The sequence below is a fragment of the Hippopotamus amphibius genome, chromosome 2 (assembly GCF_030028045.1).
Source record: "Hippopotamus amphibius kiboko isolate mHipAmp2 chromosome 2, mHipAmp2.hap2, whole genome shotgun sequence".
Lineage (NCBI taxonomy): Eukaryota > Metazoa > Chordata > Mammalia > Artiodactyla > Hippopotamidae > Hippopotamus > Hippopotamus amphibius.
Window position 1 is genome coordinate 193,254,123 of NC_080187.1, and position 22,063 is coordinate 193,276,185.

General features: G+C 38.0%; 1 protein-coding gene across 1 annotated transcript in view; it reads right to left on the minus strand.

The window, feature by feature from the left end:
- SPPL2A (signal peptide peptidase like 2A) overlaps window positions 1-21,816 on the minus strand; it is a 47,278-nt gene extending 25,462 nt beyond the window's left edge. The window contains exons 1-6 of the mRNA XM_057722182.1: window positions 21,574-21,816; window positions 6,358-6,477; window positions 5,864-6,046; window positions 5,330-5,419; window positions 4,748-4,881; window positions 673-824 (exon numbers count right to left, since the gene is read on the minus strand). Coding sequence (XP_057578165.1) covers window positions 673-824; window positions 4,748-4,881; window positions 5,330-5,419; window positions 5,864-6,046; window positions 6,358-6,477; window positions 21,574-21,639 — 745 coding nt within the window. The 5' untranslated portion in view covers window positions 21,640-21,816. The remainder of the gene's footprint in view (window positions 1-672; window positions 825-4,747; window positions 4,882-5,329; window positions 5,420-5,863; window positions 6,047-6,357; window positions 6,478-21,573) is intronic.
- Window positions 21,817-22,063: the final 247 nt, after the last annotated feature.

Here is a 22,063-nt window from a genome sequence, read left to right on the forward strand (position 1 = left end):
AGCAGTAATAAATCCATGATTTGAATAATCTTTTATTTCATGTAACTATATATAGCCACCAAGAAATCCTTAGTCTGCTGCTTAGACACTGGGCTATTATGCTTTATCTGCAGAGAGGGAAACTTAGGGGTCATAGCAATTCTTTCAAGTCATCCATGAAGAAATGTTCTTATTTCAAGACAGTATATTTTTTTATTTGGGGCATAGTTGCTTTACAATGTTGCACTAGCTTCTGCTATACAGTGAAGTGAATCAGCTATATATACACATATATCCCCTCTTTTTTGGATTTCCTTCCCACCTAGGTCACCACAGAGCACTGAGTAGAGTTCCCTGTGCTATACAATAGGTTCTCCTTAGTTATCTATTTTATACATAGTAGTGTATATATGTCAATCTCAATCTCCCAATTCATCCCACCTTCTCTTCCCCCTTTGGGGTCCATACATTTGTTCTCTACGTCTATAGGGCGCAGTATATTTTTAACTGGAATTTTTTTTTTATCCCAGAGTAATAGGGACCTAACACTTCTGGCAGTTTAAAAATTTACTATCACTTTTTAATTATTCACTTAAGTTTTCCAGATAGAATGCCTTAAAGGAAAAGATAAATCTGACAAAATAAATAAAAAGATTGTATGCTAAAAGTAGAAAATATAAAATGATTTCTTACCCAACCATTTGTAGAAGAAATAAAGTAAGACCATCATAATACAGCAAATGACCACAAATATTACAACTGTTAGAGGACTAAAAGTAAAATAGTCTTGCTTCTTTTTCCTCATTTCTCTGTCTTCGGTGTTTGTCACTGCCTTCATGTTTTCCCTGCATAAACATACACAAGAACTTCAGCAAATCTCTGCCAAGTGTAGCTATTTTTAAAATCTATCTCTAACACCAACCTAAATTTGTTTCTGATTACAAAGTAATATACTTAAAAAATTATACACCAAAAAGAAATATTTAATCTAGACAGTAAAAACTCTCTATAATTCTACCCTCAAGAGTTCATCTGTTATTAACCACTAACTTTTGAAACAGCCTTTTTTTCCGGAGGCCAAATTGTTGAAACAGATAACATTTATTACACATACAAATTAATGTTTATATGATCTAATTTGTAAACTACAGTGATGTAATAAATTTCAAATGATAACCAATTCTTTTTACACACAATATTACCAACTTGCAGACAGTAACGTACTTTTAAAATTAGCTTCTCTTCAATGTAAAACACTAAGTTCTTCTCTCAGTCAACTCAGTATTTACTACTATATGTCTGTTCAGTGCTCATCGATATATTATGAAGGACTCAAAAGAAGTTCGAGACATAGCTTTGTCCTACCTTGATTTAAGATAGGAAAATATTGTTTCTAATTCTCCCAACAACACTTGCTGGGTCACACAGCTAATAAAAGGAAAATACAGGAGTTGAAGAGGAAAGGGTCACAAGCTTCATTTGTTGAGCAGTTGTGTCACCTTACTGTCTCTTCCCAGCTATATGGAACCCACTACACCCTTCTCCAGCTCCGGTCCCTTCAACTCTGGTCTACTAAACTCTGTTCCCTTTTATAATATCCTGACCTTTTCATCATGTCTGGGCTCAATCAAACTTTAGGTTAAAAAAAAGATTTGCTTCTATCAAACTACACTTGCCAAACTGCTTATTTACCAACATGCCACTTTCTCATTAGAAAACTGTGGATTGGGATGGTTACTATTCTAGATATCTGTGACTCTAGGGAGGCTGCCTGGGAAAAGAGCAGGGAGAAGGTTTGGAGAGAGACACACAGTACCTCCCTGAAACTGTAGAGCTGGATGCCAGGGTATTAACAAGAAGTTTCAATGAAAGTGGTACCTGAGTGGGAAAACATGCCAACCTTTGGTATCTATCATTGCAAACAGATTCATTTAAAGACATTTCTGTCATAGAACACATATAAGCCATAGTAATCAAAGAGCTATATATTCATATTCAGTGTACTAAAAAGCACCAGGTAATTTCTTGAAGGAACATATACTAGATTTATGTCATGTTAAAATAATACAATTCATCTTTTTAAAAAGGTGTACTCTTAAATCAGCTCAAGAGCCACATGGGAAGCTAAGCTTTCTTTCCTGCCATCTTGAGTTTAACTCATTATAATAAGACTTTAACTCTCCACTGAAAAGGACCAGTTATAACGAGGACGCATTATAATAGACTTTAACTCTCCACTGAAAAGTCTTTATACGGAATCAAGGCATTTTTCCCTTTTGCATAAAGGACATCTTTCATTTGGCAGGGTAATTCTAGGTTACGAGGTCCTGTTCTGGTAAATTTTCCCTTCCCTAAGTCTTATTCTCTTTTCCCTTCTTTTTCAGTCTAACTCTCTTTACTTGCTAAATAATAGTCCTTGTGTTATTTTTTAAATTAAGATATAATTGACATATAATGTCATATTAGTTCCAGGTGTATGACACAATGATTTGATATTTTTATGTACTGTAAAATGATCACCACAATAAGTCTAGTTCACATCTATTACCACATAGTTAAAACATTTTTTTTCTTGTGATGAGAACTTTTAAGAACTACTTTCTTAGCAACTTTCAAATATGCAGTACAGTATTATTAACTATGGTTACATTACATCCCCAAGACTTCTTTATAACTGGAAGTATGTACCTTCTGAGCACCTTCACCCATTTTGCCCACCCTCCACCTCCTCACTTCTGGTAACCAACAATCTGTTCTTTGCATCTATGAGTTCATTTTTTTGTTTTTTAAGATTTCACACATAAATGAAATCATTTGGTTTTTGTCTTTGTCTGACTTATTTCACTTAGTATAATGCCATCAAAATCCAGGCATGGGACTTCCCTGTTGGCGTAGTAGTTAAGAATCTGCTGCCAATGCAGAGAACATGGGTTTGACCCCTGATCTGGGAAGATCCCACAAGCCACATAGCAACTAAGCCCATGCACCACAATTACTGAGCCTGTGCTCTAGAGCCCGTGAGCCGCAACTACTGAGCCCGCGCACTGCAATTATTGAAGCCCGCACGCTCCAGGGCCTGTGCTCCACAACAAGAAAAGCCACTGCAGTGAGAAGCCCGCACACCACAACGAAGAGTAGCCCCCGCTCTCTGCAACTAGAGAAAGCCCACATGCAGCAAAGAAGACCCAACGCAGCCAAAAGATAAAAATTTTTTAAAAACCCAGCCATGTTATTGCAAATGGTCCTTATGTCCTCAATAATTCTAGTTTTTATGAAACTTTTCCCATTTTATCAATGATTCATACTTTCTCTATACTGTCAGCCCCCACCTCCTACACACAGTTTCTATCTTTATCCCACTCTTAGAATTAGCCACCTCAATTTCACAGTCCATAATCCTGCAGGTAAAGGACATCTCCTCTCCCAATCTGGCTACTGAAGGCAACACATTCTTTGTTTTTGCCCATCATCATGTTTTATGAATAAATCAACTTTTGTGGACTGCTCTCCCACCTCCAGTTTTCCTGAGGAGGAACCTGCCCTGACATGTATATGAAGCTTGCCTTGCTAACTCAAAGTGTGGTCCATGCACGAGTTTGTTAAAAATGCGGAATCTCAGCACTCATCCCAAGCCTACTAAATTTGAATTTTTAAAAATTTTAATGAGATCTCAAGACAGTTTGTATGTACATTACAGTTTGAGAAGCACTACTTTAGAGAAGAAACAATTTACATAATGTAAGTACAGTGAAGATCTATATTAAATGGAAAAACATTTTCAATGAATCAGTAGTTTTGGGGAAATTATTTATAAAGTTTCACCATACACTCTAGAAAATGCTTTTGGAGATCTTACGTACTATGCTTTATAAAGATTAATAATGAAGAAAAAATAATGCTTACTCATGTGAAAACATCTGACTCATGTGAAAACATAATACATGCTGAAATGTGTTTTCCAAATATATAAAATATTTTAAATTAATACTCTAAGAAACTATACTTGTTAACCCTAGATTTCTCTCTTGATGTAAGTCAATCAAATTTTAGTATTTTAAGAAATTACAAAAAAGCTTCAGCTAGAGTCAAATAAATCCTTTTTAATGGAATCTATAGATCAATTCACAAATGAATATATTGTCCTTTATGCATAAAATAATATGCCCTGAACACAATTTTTTACTCAGAGTTATAAACAGGAACTGATCCTTCTAAACTACATTGCTTGCTTTAATCTATAGCCAAAGGTATGTAACTGTAAGAAGACTGGGCTCAGGCTGTTATTAAACAGAGAAATCCAAATTTCACATACATTTAGAATTTCTATATTTAAATTAAAATATGGACATCCTCAATTAATAACCTTAGAATTCCTAAAGCATTAAATAGAATGATGAGGTCACACTGCAATGACTCAACTCAGGAGAAGCTGAAAAACTTCCTTCTCGTTTATTTTCTTCCAATCTAAATAAATAGGCACATTAGAATGCTAATTATCTCCACCTTTGCTGGGAGAGATAATTAAACATTTTAATTTGAGTCTTTGGTGAAATTTCAATGTTTCTTGCCTGCAGAAGAACAAGAGGAACCTATGACTCCCTTCTTCTCAGTGAAAAGTTAAAGACCTATATGAGGACAAACCTGCAATCTAATCTTAGCACTGTATTCTGAGAATAAGCAGAACTTTAAGTACTGTTTCATGATAAAATGATTAACAAACAATTTTTAAACTATTTATCTTAAAAACAATGAATTTAATTAAGCTTACAATTCAATTACCCCACTCCAGTATCCTCCTAATGCCACAGTGAACACAGCAATTACAAAAATGACCACCATAGTATAGTCAAAGTCAGGCCAGGATGGAGAATACATTTTCACAGTAATGCTATCTCCGAGAGTCTGAAAGGCAAAATAACAGTTAATACACTGGAATTAATTTTTTTTTTTACTATAGCATGTGGCAGCAATATTCTAATTTCATTCTGGAATGGACGCTATACATAAGACAGTCAAGAATAGTAGAACTATTTTGATGACATGATATAGTCTCTTGTCAAAATTATGAGGCTGTGCTTTGGTTTATTAACTCTTGAAAGTGCAGTGTTTCACACAATTACATTTTGTTCAAGGATTTAAAGTTAAGATAAATGATACAACACAAAGATTTTTTCTGAAACACCTTGTGCTAAATGGAAGGTGAATACTTTCCAAATAAAGACTTGATAGACCTTTATAACTTCTTGTTAGCAAATTGAACATACATAATAATTTAAATTAAATATCAGTGGTTAAAAGTAAAAAGTTGTACTATTTATAAATTTTATCTAAGATATAAATACTAATTTACCTGCTTCATATCTTTAAAGTCTTTGTGGTTTATAAATGCAATCAGTATTTTCACATCATGAAATTCAGATTTGTTCCCTGAGGGAGGAAACTAAAAAAAAAAAACTTATGAAAACTTATGAACTACTAGTGTATTTACAGAATAAAATACAAGCTATTCATTAAATACAAATATTACATCTTTTTAAAGTTATAAAAGAAAGTTTCATGTGTTCTTTCTTAATATTATAGTAAGAGTTCTCAAATTGGAATCCTTTTAGCATAGACTTAAACTGGTATTTTACACACACACACACACACACACACACACACACACACACACGTTCCTAACATAGTCTTGTCTGCTTTAGGAATGGAAAAGAAACAAAATTTTCCAACTAAAGAGCTATCATAACTAGAATGTTTATTTAAAAACAATCCTACCATCAGAGTATTCAAAACTCAGCCCCTAAACCACACACAAAGAAGACAGTTCAATTCCTGTGAAATTTGGTATCATGAACTCAAAAGAAGTTATTATAGTTTTATAACTTACTAGGACACTGTTATTGGCAACCAACAATGCTTCAGCACCTCCTGTTTGTGCAACTCTGGCTTTTTCAAGAAAATGGCAGATTCCCCACTGTACCACAACTGCTTTGTTCTTTATTCCATAAGGAGGAATATCAGAAAGGTTGCACAGTGGTGTGGTAGTCAGATTCATCAAACTAACGGAAGTCTGGAAAGAAGAAATGTCTTTAATATTATAAATATATTTCACCCTAAATGCATTCAATGACAAAGTATCAACATTGGTTTAATACAGGGTTCTTTTAAATTAGAAATATTTGATGACAATCAGGCTTGGAGGTAAGTATTTTTAAATTCTCTAACTTGTTTTTCTCACAGAGAGAAAAATACTTAAGCAAAAGCAATAACAATTTATTAATCATAATATAACTAGTCTATATGCTAAAACATAATAATCACTCATTCTCACCATTCAATATTTTTATGTTTATAAATAAATAGAAGCTGTGATTTACTTACTGCATTTTCTAGGGTACTTGGAAGAGCTGTCCAAAGAGGGTTATACAGCATGCAGTAGTCCTTAGATGGTGAAGGCATGCCATTTCCAGACGCATGCAGGATTGCTTCCTGAGCAGCTGCCTAGGACACAAACAATAATTTTCACAGTGGTAGTAATTCGGCTTGCCAAGAACTAAGGATTTTAATAAAGCTACTTATATACAGGTTTGACCACATTTCTTTAAGGGGGAAGGTCCTCCAGTGAATTGATTTCTTTTTGCTTGAGGAAATAGTAAAACTGTACATGGTTGTCCAGAACACATTCTTTAAGGAAGACAAGTCACTTTCTTACAAGCCCTTGTTATAAGGGCCATATTCCAGGGAGGAATCTTGTTATATGGTTAAAAGTTCAATACTCCCTTCACAGCCTGAAACTTTACTTCCCAGTCTCTTCTGAGTTATTCCATTGTTCATATTCTGCAAAAGAAATTGCACTTGAAATCCCTCAATGTATATTACCTTCCATAGTCTATGAGTAACTAGGGTAAAAAAAAAAATGGTACATCATTATTTCTAAGTGCTATCTTTGGAAGAGAACCAAAGAAAGTAGAAATTTCAAGTTTTCAAGACCCTGCAACAGCCTATTCAAAACGACCAATCTAGAGTTTAAAGTGAAAAAAGATGATTTAGAAAAATGTTCTTTCCTTTTGCCTCATTTCTCATTACTTAGGAAGAAAAGAGAGACAAGAGGTAAGAAGTGACTAAAAAGAATAACCAATGTACATGGGGGTGGGAGGTGGGAGTGGAGCCTATGATACGAAGAAACAGCCTAAGATAACTAGCATACCACTTCACATTCCAGTTCCCTTCAAACTTGGATCAATCCAGATCCTTCCTCTTTCCTCCTCTGAGAAAATCTTACTGTACAACATAAGGGAGAAAAGTGATTGTTTGGCAGATAAAAATGATGTACTACTAAGCCTCTGCCACTAAAGCATGCATTAGGTCGAGCTACAGGAAATTGCTATTTGACCATTTTTGATCCATAAAATTGGTAATTACATAGAAGTCAATCTAAAACTCTAAGAAGTACAGAAATGCTCTAATCCATGCTCTCCTACCTAAAATCTCCCTTGAGCATTTGGGATTAGAAAAGTTTCTGGCATACTTGGGAGTTTATTAGCTTATGGATCTAGGCAAGTGTAGGGAATTCTTGAAATATACCATCAGATTACATAAAATAATGACATCAGGAAACTATCTCTGGAAAAAAGAAATGTAGTTTTCATTCAGCTATATACTTGGTGGCTATGAGTGGATTCTGACAGCAGAGGTGAACTGATATGTTAAATTCTGACTGTACACCAAACTATTTTTAGGTTGTAAACAAACTATACACATTGGACAAACCTAGATTCAAATATTTAGGTTACTGTTGCACACTTATTTCATTCATTATCACTGCTGCACAAGTGATGGCTCTGAGATTCAGACTGGTTACTCACATAACCTACCTGAGGTCCCACAGTACAATCATTTACAATTCTAACTACAGCACGTAATTCTGTAGATAGTCGTGAGGGTTGATTAAATTCAGGTTAAACACTTTTTAAAGAGTTCTATGTAAGTGAACTGGGTACTTCTTATTGCAACCAACAAAATGGCACATGGTATCAGGATGTCCCGCCACGAGAGATGCTGAGTTTGTGTGGTTAACATAGTAACTGCAGGGTTTCTCCAGTGTGAAGTTAAATATTCTTTCCCCTTGTGATTGGTAAGTAATCTGTAGTACAACGTGAACAGCTCAACGACATCTCACAGTGTTTTAGCCTCCACACCTGATGATGATGACCCATACCTGAATTTAATTTTATATATTATGTTGGGGGTTGTGAAATGGTGAACGTTCTTTAATACTGTCAATCTATTTATTAGCTAGTACTCTTTTTTTTAAAAAAAGAGCTCTACTCTCTCCCTCTACCACCGTTTGTTCACTATCACTACAGATCGATTTTTAAAAGTTCAATGTAGTGCAATTACAATTATTTTTATGTTCAAATTATCACAAATTTGGCCAGTAGAGGCTCTTCCAGCTTGCTCTTTGTATCCTTCTAACAAGATCCCATTAGTCTTTGAGGACGTCCTTGTTTCTAGGTTGACTTTACCCACTACCTGCCACAGACTAGAACCAGTCATTCTATTAAGCTCCTTTTGGAGAGAATTGTATTTAAATTAGGATTTGGGTTTGAAAGTGCACACTTCTGCTGAAGTGGTATAACCTTCACAACAGAAAATTGGCAATATCAATCAAATTTTTTTAATACATATAATTCTCTGATTCATATCCTACAGATGTATTACACAATGCACAAAGATTGCACAAAGATAAATGTACAAGGATATTCACTGCAATATTACCTGATATAGCAAAAACAAAAAACATCTTCCATAGATAAGGATACATTACATTATGGTATGCATAGTACACAGCTATTAAAAAGGACTAGATCTACTTGTAGAAATAGATGTCCATAATGAGAAAAGCAAGTTCCAGAAAGGTATTTATAGTGTTTCCTATTTTTACATAAATAATGACCCCCCCACAAAGCTCCCTATATGTATCTGTACATTTATGTGAACTTGAAGAATGATGTGGAGAGAGATATACCAGACTATTAAAAAAAAAGGAGAGGAAAACAAAAGCAAAGATGAGGGTGTAAAAAGATTGGAAGGAGAAAATTAAAAAGGGAAGCAACAATCAAACAAAACAAAAAAATGTATGAAGTTCCTCTCCTCTCATCATGGCTCTCACAGTCACCTCTTAGGGGCTTCTTTTATGTCTTTCCAGATACTATCTATGAATATTTAAGATAGATAGATCTCAAACATATATGTTGTCTGTTTTACACATATGGGATCATACTATATATACTGTTGTGTAGCTTTTCTAAAATTTTATTTTTAAATTTATTTTATTGAAGTACAATTGATTTACAATGTTGAGTTAATTTCTACTGTATAGCAAAGTGATTCAGTCATATATATATTCTTTTTCATACTCTTTTCCATTATGGTTTATTACAGAATATTGGGATAGTGAATATACTTCCCTACATTATACAATAGGATCTTGTGGTCCATCCTATATATAATAGTTTGCATCTGCTAATCTCAAACTCCCGATCCTTCTCTCCCCTATGCGTCTCCCTCTTGGCAACCACGTCTGTTCTCTATGTCTGAGTCTGTTTCTGTTTTATAGATAAGTTCAATTGTGTCATATTTTAGATTCCACATACAAGTGATATCATATGATATTTGTTTCTCTCTGACTTACCTCACTTAGTATGATAATCTCTAGGTCCATCCATGTTGCCGCAAATGGCATTATTTCATTCTTTTTTTATGGCTGAGTAGTATTCCATTGTATATACGTACCACATTTTCTTTACCCATTCATCTGTTGATGGACATTTAGGCTGCTTCCATGTCTTGGCTATTATCAATAGTGCTGCTATGAACACTGGGGTGCATGTATCTTCTTTTTTTTTTTTTTAATTTTTATTTATTTATTGGCAGCATTGGGTCTTTGTTGCTGCATGCAGGCTTTAGTTGCAGTGAGTGGGGGCTACTCTCCATTGCGGTGGCTTCTCTTGTTGCAGAGCACGGGCTCTAGGTGCGTGGGCTTCAGTAGTTGTGGCACTTGGGCTCAATAGTTGTGGCTCATGGCCTCTAGAGCACAGGCTCACTAGTTAGAGCACAGGCTCAATAGTTGTGGCACAAGAGCTTAGTTGCTCCGCAGCATGTGGGATCTTCCCGACCCAGGGCTCGAACTCATGTCCCCTGCATTTGCAGGCAGATTCTTAACCACTGAGCCACCAGGGAAGTCCCTGTATCTTCTTGAATTATAGTTTTGTCTGCATATATGTCCAGGAGGAGGATTGCTGGATCATATGGTAATTCTATTTTTAGTTTTCTGAGGTACCTCCATAGTGTTTCCCATAGTGGCTTCCCCAATTTACATTCCTACCAACAACGTGAAAGAGTTCCCTTTCCTCCACACCCTCTCCAGCATTTATTATTTGTAGACCTTTTGATGAGGCCATTCTGACTGGTGTGAGGTGACAGCTCATTGTAGTTTTGATTTGCATTTCTCTAATAATTAGCGATCCTGAACATCATGTGCCTGTTGGCCATCTGTATGTCTTTTTTGGAGAAATGTCTATTTAGCTCATTTGCCCATTTTTCGATTGCGTTGTTTTTTTGTTATTGAGTTGTATGAGCTGTTTGTATATTTTGGAAATTAAGCCCTTGTATGTTGCCTCATTTGCAAATATTTTCTCCCAGTCCGTAGATTTGTCTTTCCATTTTGTTTATGGTTTCCTTTGCTGTACAAAAGCTTGTACATTTGATTAGGTCTGATTTTATTTTATTTTTTTAAATAAATTTATTTATTTATTTATTTATTTATTTATTTATTTATTTATTTATTGGCTGTGTTGGGTCTTTGTTGCTGCACCCAGGGTTTCTTTAGTTGCAGTGAGCAGGGGCTACTCTTCATTGTGGTGCACAGTCACTTCATTGCCGTGGCTTCTCTTGTTGCAGAGCATGGGCTCTAGGCATGTGGGCTTCAGTAGTCACGGCACATGGGCTCAGTAGTTGTGGCACATGGGCTTAGTTGCTCCGCAGCATATGAGATCCTCCTGGAGCAGGGATCAAACCTGTGTCCCCTGCATTGGCAGGTGGATTCTCAACCACTGTGCCACCTAGGAAGCCCCCCATTTTATTTTATTTTACTTCTATTGCCCTGGGAGACTGACCAAAGAAAACACTGATATGATTTATGCCAGAGAATGTTTTGCCCGTGTTCTCTTCTAAGAGTATTTGGTGTCACGTTTTATATTTAAGTCTTTAAGCCATAAAATTTAAATTTTATATGTTAGATTTTCCATATTGATACATATATACTACCTCCTTTTATACAAATGTATAATAGTCAGTGTTACTTTCATAATTATGAAAGCCAAGAGATTTTTTAAAAAGCTTAAAACTACAAGGAAGTACAAAGATGTCCAACTAGGAGTAACATTTATTGCTATAGAGGGATTATAATCTTTCCCACAATGGTAGAAAAATTACCATTGATATAAGCAAAATTCATTGATATGGGAATTACTAAGGCAAAACACAAATTTTACTGGAAGATTAGTATAAGAGAGGAAAGTATAACCATACATAATTGTATAACAGTTAGTATTGGCTGTGGAACAAGCAGCAAATTTCATGAGCAAGCTAACATACCCAAATAACTTAAGCATTTCCACTACATTTTAATATCTTAGTAAAAGTTCTCATAGAGATTGTATGTATAGCTTTGAAAATTCAGTTGATCAACAATAGATATCATGTGTTTGGGAATTAGAGACCTGGGACAGAATGGCAGTTTCACCATTTACTGGCTATGTTACAAGTCATTTAAACTGTTCTGAGCGTCAACATCCTCAGTTTTTTTTGTTTTTTGGGGGTTTTTTGGGCCCCACCTCGTGGCTTGCCGGATCTTAGTTCCCTGACCAGGGATTGAACCTGGGCCCTGGCAGTGAGCGTGCTGAGTTCTGACTGCTGAACCTCCAGGGAATTCCCACCTCAGCTTTGAGATAACAAAAAATGTCCAGACCACACAGAGCTATCATGATGATTAAGTTAGATGATGCAATAGTTTACACATATTAAGCCCTTAATAAATGGTAACTATTATTATTAATACACCTAGCACCTTGCCAAGTACTTGTACCATGCAGAAGAAATACAAGATGAATAGTGGTTGCTTAGGGTTTGATAGGATGTGGGGATGGGGGCGATAGCTAAAGAATATGAAGTTTCTTTCTTCTTTTAAAATGGACTTTATCTTTTAGATTACTTTTAGGGTCACAGCAAAACTGAGCAGGAAGTACAGTGTTCCTACATATTCTCTTACCGCACACAAGCATAGCCTCCCTCCAACCTCCATTATTAATATTTGTTACCATCTATGAACCTACACTGACAATTCATTGCCACCTAAAGTCCATAGTTTACATTTAGGGTCTCTCCTGATGCTTTACATTCTATAGGTTTTGACAAATATATAATGACATGTATTCACCACAACAGTATCATATGGGATATAAAATAGTTTTACTGCCCTAAAAATTCTCTGTGCTCTACCTATTTGGTTTCTTTTTGAGGTGATGTTAATATTTTAAAATTGACTATAGTAACAGTTGCACGTATCTGTAAATATACTAAAAGCCACTGAATTGTACACTTTAAATGGATGAATTTTATGGTATACGAACTATATCGCAAAAAAGTCCCCCTGCCCCCCCAAGAAATATTAAACAAGAAATTATAGTCTTACCGGGAAGGAAACCTGAAAAAGATAATAATCACAAACAGAATGTGATTAAAGTCAGTCTCTAGTAAAAGCTTTAGTAGTTCTTAGGGTGTTGGAAATGCAAATTCTTGCACCCTATAACAGACCTACTGAATCAGAGACTCTAAGAAGTTTATTTTTAACAAGGCCTTAACGGAGATTTTGATGGTTGTTAAGGTCTGAGTACCACAGCTACAGGAGCAGTGCTCCTCGAGATTTAATGTGCATACAAAAGTGATCATATTAAAATGGAGATTTGATTCAGTCGGCCTGGGTGGAATGTGAGATTCTGCATTTCTAACAAGCTCCCAGGTGATCCTGATGCTACTGTTCTATGGACCCAACCTTGAGCAGCAAAAGCTATAAGGGAACAAGAGCACAGTCATCCCTTGGTATCTGGGGGAAATTGGTTCCAGGACAGATAACAAAATTCAGGTATGCTCAAATCCCATAGATTTGAGATTCTGCACAAATTCAACCAACTGCAGATCATAAATACAGTATATGTATTGAAAAAAATCCAAGTATAAGTGGACCCACACAGTTCACACCCATGTTGTTCAAGGGCCAACTGTAGTAGAAATCACATCACTGTGGGCCACTGAGGTTGCGGAGCACAGAGGCCTGAAGCTCAGGGTCCCTTCAAACATTGCAAGTACCAAATCAAGTGAGATTTGTGGTCCAACCATGCTAGTGTTAGATCATCTGACAAAGACCCTACGGTGGAAGGAGAGGGTATCTTCCTTTAAATTTTCCAAGTTAGAAACATGCTTCAAAACATCTGAATTTTCCTTTGTAATCAACTGTGGTCTGGTCTTCTGTGACTTTACTCAACCCTTAAAAACTATCTGCTTATATTTTCAACTAATAACAAAAATATTCTCTTAGTAAAAAGCTTAATATCAAGAGTTGAAGGGATTTAGGGATAACAAAATCTAGTTCCTTCATTTCATAGCTCAAACAAGGTGCAAAATGATCAAAATGAAGTGGGCTCAGGGGCAAGATTAGAAATGAGCTCTCTAAAACCCAGACCAGCAGTCTTCCAACTCTGTTATCACTTCAAGTTCCTTTACACAGCTGGATCCCCCAGCACCTCTTAGTCCCCAATCACCACGCTCCAGTGTTAACACGGGTCACATATATCTCTGCATTAGTTGTTAACTCCCTGTCTGCCGTGATACTGGGTATGGGTCCCCCACCACCACTTAAATTCCTCTAATACCCAATTAGTTTCTTGCACACCCTAAACATCCCAAACTCTAACTCCTTTCCGTGTGCTCTTCCAAGTGCCCCCACTTCTAGGACTCTATAGAGTTTCATGAAATTCCTTTCCCTATGACAAGTGCTCCTTACTGCTCACCCCAAATCCTCCCTCTTAATGGCAGTTCCTACAACCAATGGCAGTGGAATCAAGTGCTCTTCATGGCCATCAAATCATCAATCTCACATCCGTGTTTTTATGTTTCACACCTTGCTTGATCCTCACACGCAAGGGAAGCAAGTTTAGTAGCCCACAGTATGAAGTAATACTTCCTGTTTTTCTGATTCAAGTTTACCTCACATAGAACTTCATGGGGTGCCTGTTGTTTGCGAACACTTCCAAATTTACTTTATCCAGATCACTTGACTTCAATCTTATTCCATATCATCTTCTTTTCAAATCTATGTTTAAGTTAATGTTAGAATTGCCTATTCTTTTGATCATTTTTCTCCTAAATAATTCTTGGTATAACAAGTGTCAAATGATCACTGAAAATCTAAAAAAAACCCCAACTGTAATAGAGCACACTATACTCACATCCTTACAGGTGTACTATCTCCCCATTTTCTCAGACCAATCAGACCTTAAACAAAGGGACATATATAAGGAGCAGTGTACTTGGGCTGAGGCAATCTTGCACTGACCTTCATGTCTCTGTCTCTTGATGCTGTATCTATGCTGTATATTCCACTCTCTTGGTAGTCCCAAGCACAGGCATTTGTATTCCTGGCTTCTGTTCAAAAGGCCTCCTGAGGCTGACTCACCAGCCCAATATTAACCTAGGAATCAGGACTTTCTACTCCTGGCTAAGCTAATAGCACAGTTCGAAGATTCTTCTTTAAACTTGTTTTGCAGATTTACTTTGGCTTCTACCCTTCTTTCTCCTTCAAAAGGTAGCTACCAGCACTGGATCTACTTTCCAAATTTGTCTTCACATATTCCTTTTGAAAATAAAAATTCTTTAGCTAAAAATTTATCTAATATACTTCCCCCTACCCTGAATCCACACCATGCTCTGAGTCTGCCAGGACTGTATCTTGGCCCATTTTCACCTGCTCAAGATCGAGCTCTGAATAATAAAATGTTTACTTTTACCTATGTATATATTTAATTCCCTTTAAAAGCCTTAACGGATTAGTCAAGCACAGTTCTTCTCTTTTCCTAGAGATTATGGTCAGTAATCTGGGCAGCAATTTCTTACCCTTTATCATAGATCAGTGCTTCTTGAATTTAATGTTCTGTTAAAACCAGATTCTGATCTACCAGGTCTTAGGAGGGGCCCATGATTATGCATTTCTAATAAGCTTCCAAGTGATGCTCTGATGTTGGTCTGCAGAGTACATGGTTACAGACATCATCATAGTTTCAAAGGACAATGTGTGAATGTGACTAACTCTCCAATTAATGCCCCCTGCAATCTTTCTTCATAAAATCTACAAATTAAATCTACTCTATTTTCAGATATAAAATATGAGGGCTGGGGGTTTGGGGCAAGTTTTGCTAATAAACATAATTTATATAAAATGAGAACTAGCAATTAAAAATATATATTTCTAAACCAGATGATAAAAAGTTAAAATGTAATCATTGAGTGCTAAATGCCAAAGAGTAATAGTCATCTACCCATTACCCTTATATCATGTCAATGTAGGAGGTATCCTTTTCTTTACAAACATCTTTCTTTTAACGCAGATATGAGTTTTAAGTCAATAGCAATACAGTAAGAGTTGAAAGTGGCCTCTACAGGAAAGGCAGAATTGAGGTTATGTGTCTGAATGACATATGTTCCAAAGTCAGGTCTAAATAACTTTCTGATTCACTATCATATTTTCCATGCTTCTTTCCTCCCTAATAAGTTATATAATCAAGACAATCCATGTTCTTTCTACTCCTACTTCCAATATTCAAGGTTTATGGAAATGATGCACTGAAATTGACTAGACTCAGACCCTCAAAGATGAAGTGAAATCTTAATTACTTAATTAGTGGCTCAGTGGGAGCTAGGGCACCAAACAGGGATTTACAGAGAATCAGAAGACTCTGTGGGCCATGGGGAAAGTAGATCCCCAGGATCATTCCTTACACTTGGAGAATCTGGGGGCCTGTAACAGTCTAAGATGCCCTAGGGTTCGGGGGAGAGACAAGGTAACCATTCATTCATTCAATACTTTGCAAACTATGAGGTACTAGGGGAGACAGCAGAGAATGAGTCAGGTGGAATTTCTCCTTAACAGGGCTTACATTCTATTTGTTACCTAGATCCAGCCTTCTGCCTGGTTTTCCTTAAGTAATCTCACTACTTAACTATTATAGAATTTATTATTTACACTATAGTTCATAAACTCAAATGCCTAAAAGGCCAGGCAGGTAAATTAGTGTTGATTTAAGACTGTAGGACATGGTAACGTTTGGCAAATTCTGGCCTAATGGCAATCAAATTTTTGAAAAAACTTTAGTTTCTTGGGGTAAGAATCCATACCTGGAGACTTTATGGTCTAGATTTCTGTAAACAGATCCAATTTCAGGTAAATTTTTAACAAAGACAAATTACTAAACATATAATAAATGTGACATCTCCTATCTTTAAACTTTTTTGATGAAAATAAATTCACAAATTTATCCAGTCTTGTGATCTATTTTTGATTAAAAACAAAACAAAAAAATTAGTGAAAAAATATAAAGAAATGTCTAGAAACCCTAGGTCCTAGTCCTCTTTTTCATGACTTTCTATCTGGTCTAGGACAAACTGTAATCCTAAAACTACTCTCAGGATCACTTTGAGATTCTAAGGAGCTACATGTGTAGGTGTTGCATTTTGGGAAGGAGATAACACAGCCATTAGTGACTTAAAAACTGGACAATGGGATGCAGAATCCACAGAGACACCTCTGATTGTGAAAAATCTGACAGTTAAAGGAGGAATGTGACAAAACTAGCATGTCTAAGCTTGGGCTTAGACATGTACCACAGACTAGGTGGTTTAAACAACAGAAATTTATTTTTCACAGCCTGGAGCCTAGAATTCTCAAGGTGCCAGCATGGTCTATTTCTGGTAAGGACTCTCTTCCTGGCTTGTACACGGCAGCCTTTTCACTGTGTCCTCAAGGGGTGAGAAGTGGGGGGGGGGGGGGGGGGGGGAGGGGGATGGCAAGGCAATAATCCCATTGTAAGGGCCCCACCCTGATAACATCATCTAAACCTATTTATCCTCAAAGGCCCAATCAATCCCCAAATACTATCAAACTGGGGGTTAGGGCTTCAACACGAGAATTTGGAGGCACACAATTCAATCCACAACATTCCTCCCCTGGCTCCAAAATTCGTATATTTCTCACATGCAAAATATTTACATTCATTCCATCCCACAGCTCTTAATTCATTCCAGCAACAACTCTAAAGTCCAAAAGCTCATCTAAATATCATCTAAATCGGATGTGTGTGAGACTCAAGATTCTTCATGAGGTAAAATTCCTCTCTAGCTGTGAACCTGTAAAACCAGACAAGTTATGTGCTTCCAAAATACAATGGTGGCACAGGCATAGGATAGACATTCCCATTCCAAAAGGAGAAATCAGAAGGAAGAAAGAGGTGAGGGGGTCCAAGGAAGTCCAAAACCTAGCAAGACAAATTCTATTAGATCTTAATGCTCAAGAAGTATCCTTTTTGGTTCTATGTCCCACTTTCCAGGCCCACTGGGGTGGAAGGGTCACAACCATGCCTCTGTGAGGTAGCCTTTGGCTCTGTGGGATCCCACCCCCAAGGCTCCTGGTGGAGGCCAAAAGACCTGTTGAAACTGAAGTCATGGCCCTGATGATCTATGAATCACCTCTTGGGGTCATTTCACCCTCTTCTTGAAGAATAATGCACATTCACAGCCAAATAGCTCTATCATCCCATCCTGTCAGATCCAAGAAGTCCAATAGCCTTTCTTCATTTCATCCTGTCTCCTTCCCCTGGAGTTAAAAGTGGTAGTCTTTCTGCTCATAGAATCCCATAAGCTACTTATCAAGTGATTATTCAGCCACACTCTCAGGGTTCCTTCCAGAACAAACTTTCTATTTTTTTTGTAATATGGATAGGCTGAGAATTTTCCAAATCTTCAAATTCTGGTTCCTTTTTGCTTAATAATTCCTTTTTCAATTCCTCTCTCCCCTTTGCATTTTACTATAAGCAGTTAGAAAGACCGAGCTGCTCCATCAACACCTTGCTTAGAAATCTCCTCAGCTAAATATCTGATTTCATTGCTTACAATTCTTCCTTCCACACAACACTAGAACACTAGTTCAGCCAAGTTCTTTGCCATTTTATAAGAATTGCCTTTCCTCTAGTTTTCAATAACTTCTCCCTCATTTCCATCTGCGCCCTCACCAGAATCATCTTTAATGTTCATATTTCTAGCATGTACCTCAAACCTCTTCTAGCCTCTATCCATTACCCAGTTACAAAGCTGCTTCCATATGTTTAGGTATTTTTACAGCAGCACCCCACTCCTGGTACCAAAATCTGTCTTAGTCAGCTTGGGTTTCCATAAAAACGTACCAGAGGGCGGAGGGAGAGGGGGAGGGGGCAGGGAGAGCAAACTCTCTTGTATCTTTTCTCATAAGGGCACCAATCCCATCACAAGGGACCTACTCTCTGACCTCATCTAAATCTAATTATCAATATCTCCCAAAGGTCCCATCTCCAAATACCATCAACATTGGGGGTTAGTGCTTCAACATATGGATTTTGGAAGGACATGATTCACTCATGGTACAGTAGCTCAGCATGTCTCTGATAGGCTGGGTAGCAGAACACAACTAGTTTCCCCAGGAGATTGAGAGAGAAGGGTAGAAGAGAAGGAATTAAAGAAGACTCTTTGAGTGGTTTAGTACACCAAAGCAATGCAGATTTTAGCAAGAGATTTTTCTGCTGGGGATCCTGATTACCACTTCATTGTAATAAGCTCAAGATGTGGCTATATGACACTTCAAATTCTTTGAAGTAATGAAAATATGAATTCAACTTTTATAAAAACATTATGAGAAGGACACAGGATTCTTCAGAGAACTCTGAAAGAATTTCAGAAAACAGATCCAGGCTAAATTTCACTCACTCTCTTTGAAACAGAACTCTGTAACTGGATCTGAATAACACTGAAATACAGGTCTAACAGCTGGGGCTAGTGGTGGGAATTAGACTGGGGAAGGACAAGTGTGATATGGAATTATGGCAAAGCCAAGAGAGAATTAACTACCTGCCAGGCACTCTTTTCATGTCTAGACTTAAATGTTCAATGGGTTTAGAAGTCACTAAAACTGTGCTGTAGCTTGAGTTCAAGATACAGGGTAAGGTCACTCTGATGTGAGGAGGGTAGGCCACATGATGCTGAAGGACCTTTCCAATACTAAATACTATGCCTCTTCTACAAGGATGTGACACTTTCTGGAGATTAAGTGCTGCTTCTAGATGAGGAAGATGACCCTGTTCTAACATGACTAAGGGAAAAGAGGCCCAGTAGGGCCAGCTTCAAGAGCCCAGAAAGAAGAAATGAAATGATTAAGCATTCATATGAACTCAGAGAAGCCACCTAGCGCTGTAAGCACTGGAAAGAGAAGTAAATGAGGGTTTCAGGGAGAAAACGGTTAAAATAACAAAAAACCTTAAACTAGTGGAAAAGGAACTAGATATCCAGTAAACAGAAGGAAAGAGAGAGCTCCTGCTGAGAAATAGGATACCAGATTTATCAGAAAAGGAAAGGAATAAGAAAGATACCATTTCAGGAAATTAAAGGAAGGAAGAGTGGAGAAGAAAACGAACCTACTGAGAAATCTGTAGGAAACAGAAAATGAATAATACTAGCTGGCACTGAAAAAGATCTTTCAATTTAAAAACATCTTGTCAGTTTATCCACAGTTATCAGCACAGCTCCTGGCATATTTGTGGAGTGAAAGAACGTTACTGAGTCCCCACAACAACCCTGCAACCGGGGAGTACAGAACTCAAGATTAATATCGTGAAATATGACAAAATACATACCTGCAATACAAAAAGAATAAAATCTAGAATATGGGAGAGACAGACTAGCTACAATTTAGAACAAAGACAAACTTTAGACTTGTGAAGCGCTTGAAATTACATGAAAATTTTGCTTACACTTTTCTAGTGAGAGGCTTCAGAGATTTAATAAGAATTTCAATGTGAGTTTATGAACAATTGATGTATTATTAGGTTAATTATTAATTTGTGTTGAGAAAGGATAGGTGGGAATTTATACACACAGGTATATATTCTTACAATAAGTTTAAGAAGTTCAAATGAAAATGAGCATAAAAACACTCAAAAAAATTTCATACCTGCTATAGTTTTGTGTATTTACATACTATCTGAATAATCTTTTGGACACGTCTGATTACACCTCAAAGATTCAGATCAACACTGCTACTTTGTTATTCTCTCTATATCCTACTCCCCTCCTCCCCCCACCTCAAGCAATTTTTAGATACATTCCCCCATTCACGTTCCTAACGCTGCCTAGCAAAGTTATGAACACACCAAAGGCACTTAACCACTTCAGGCTTTGAGTCTGGTTTCTCAACAAATGTTAAAGACACTTTTATACTGAATATATTCACTAGTAGTAATCCTTTAAACTGGACAGTAAGCAAAATATACTTTTTCAGAGAAGTTACACATTGTACTGGAAAGAACTAGACAGGCATACACCATACCAATTCTGTATAAGGCTCATAAAAGTTTCCAACCTGAAACTCCCTAAGTGAAATTTACAAGAAACAAAAACTGAAACACTGAACACTGGCGTCCTTACCACCCACTCACTGAAGCTCCAACTTCTTGGCATTGAATTTTAAAACATTATTACTTTTCTCTAATTACGAAAACAAACTTGTGTACACATATTTGTTACTGTTACTTAACCGGCTTTCCTCCCCTTTAAACTAGGAAGAGAACTGAAAACCACTAAAAGAATTACACTTTGATGTGTTTTTAAAAAATTATTTTAAATTATTACTATTACCAAAAAAAAAAAAAACCCAGAATGGAACCAAATGAGCCCTAAGACGAAATAGAAACCACAGAGGAGGAAGAAAAAAAAATCTGTATAAGAGCAATTAAACTAAAGTGCAGTCCTTGAAACGCTAAACATCCAGGGATCCGGTATCCTCTTTTTTCCTTCTTTCGGGGTTGGGGGGAGTTGCGGGTTAAGCAGCGGTAAGAAAGGCTGCACAAAAAAACGCAGAGGTCAATTTAAAACGCCTGAAACAGTGAAAAACTATACAGAAGCACTAAGGTCAAAGTAGTATTAGGGTCTCGGCAGACAGCTTTCTCGGGAGTAGGTACTCGGGGACTTCAAAGGACGGGAATGAGGGCTGGAAGGAAAAGAAGTAGTGGGAAAGGGAGGGGGTTGAAAGCAAAAAACCAGAGCAGGCCGCGTAGACGAGGAAGAGGGGAGGCCGGCCACTTGCCCGGGGGGTGAGGAGGAGGAGGGGGGAGGAGGGGGAGGGGGAGGAGGGGGCCCGGCCCCGCCCCGGGGAGGCCCGCGCGCCCGCCCGCCCGCCCCCCTTACCAGAGGGAGCAGGAAGCCCCAGAGGAGGGCAGCGGCCGAGCAGGGCCGCGGCCGCAGCAGCCCCATCGCGCTGACTGGTGGGCGCCTGGCGGCGCGGCGCGGCGCGGCTCGGAGGGGCAGGCTGCGGGTCCCGTCACGGCGCTGCCTCGGAGGCCGGGCCGGACAGGGGCGGGCGGCGGGGCTTGGCTGGGGCCGCCGCGGCTGCTGGGGCCGCCGCTGCAGCGCCGACTTCCTCTTCCGGCCCCGCCCGGAGGACGCCGAAACCCCCACGGGGCAAGCGGAGTCCGGGTCCGCGCGCGCCGCCCGCCGGCGTCGCTCAGCCTCCCGGCGCTGGCGGGCAGCGGCGGCGGGTCTGGGCGTTGTCTCTTGCCAGCTGCCTGAACTGAACTGGCCCCGAGTCCGGGCAGGCGAAGGGACTTTTTCAAGGCCTTCTTCCGAGAAGACGCGGAGCGCCTGTTCCGTTCCCCAGTAACTACCCGGGTGCTCGAGG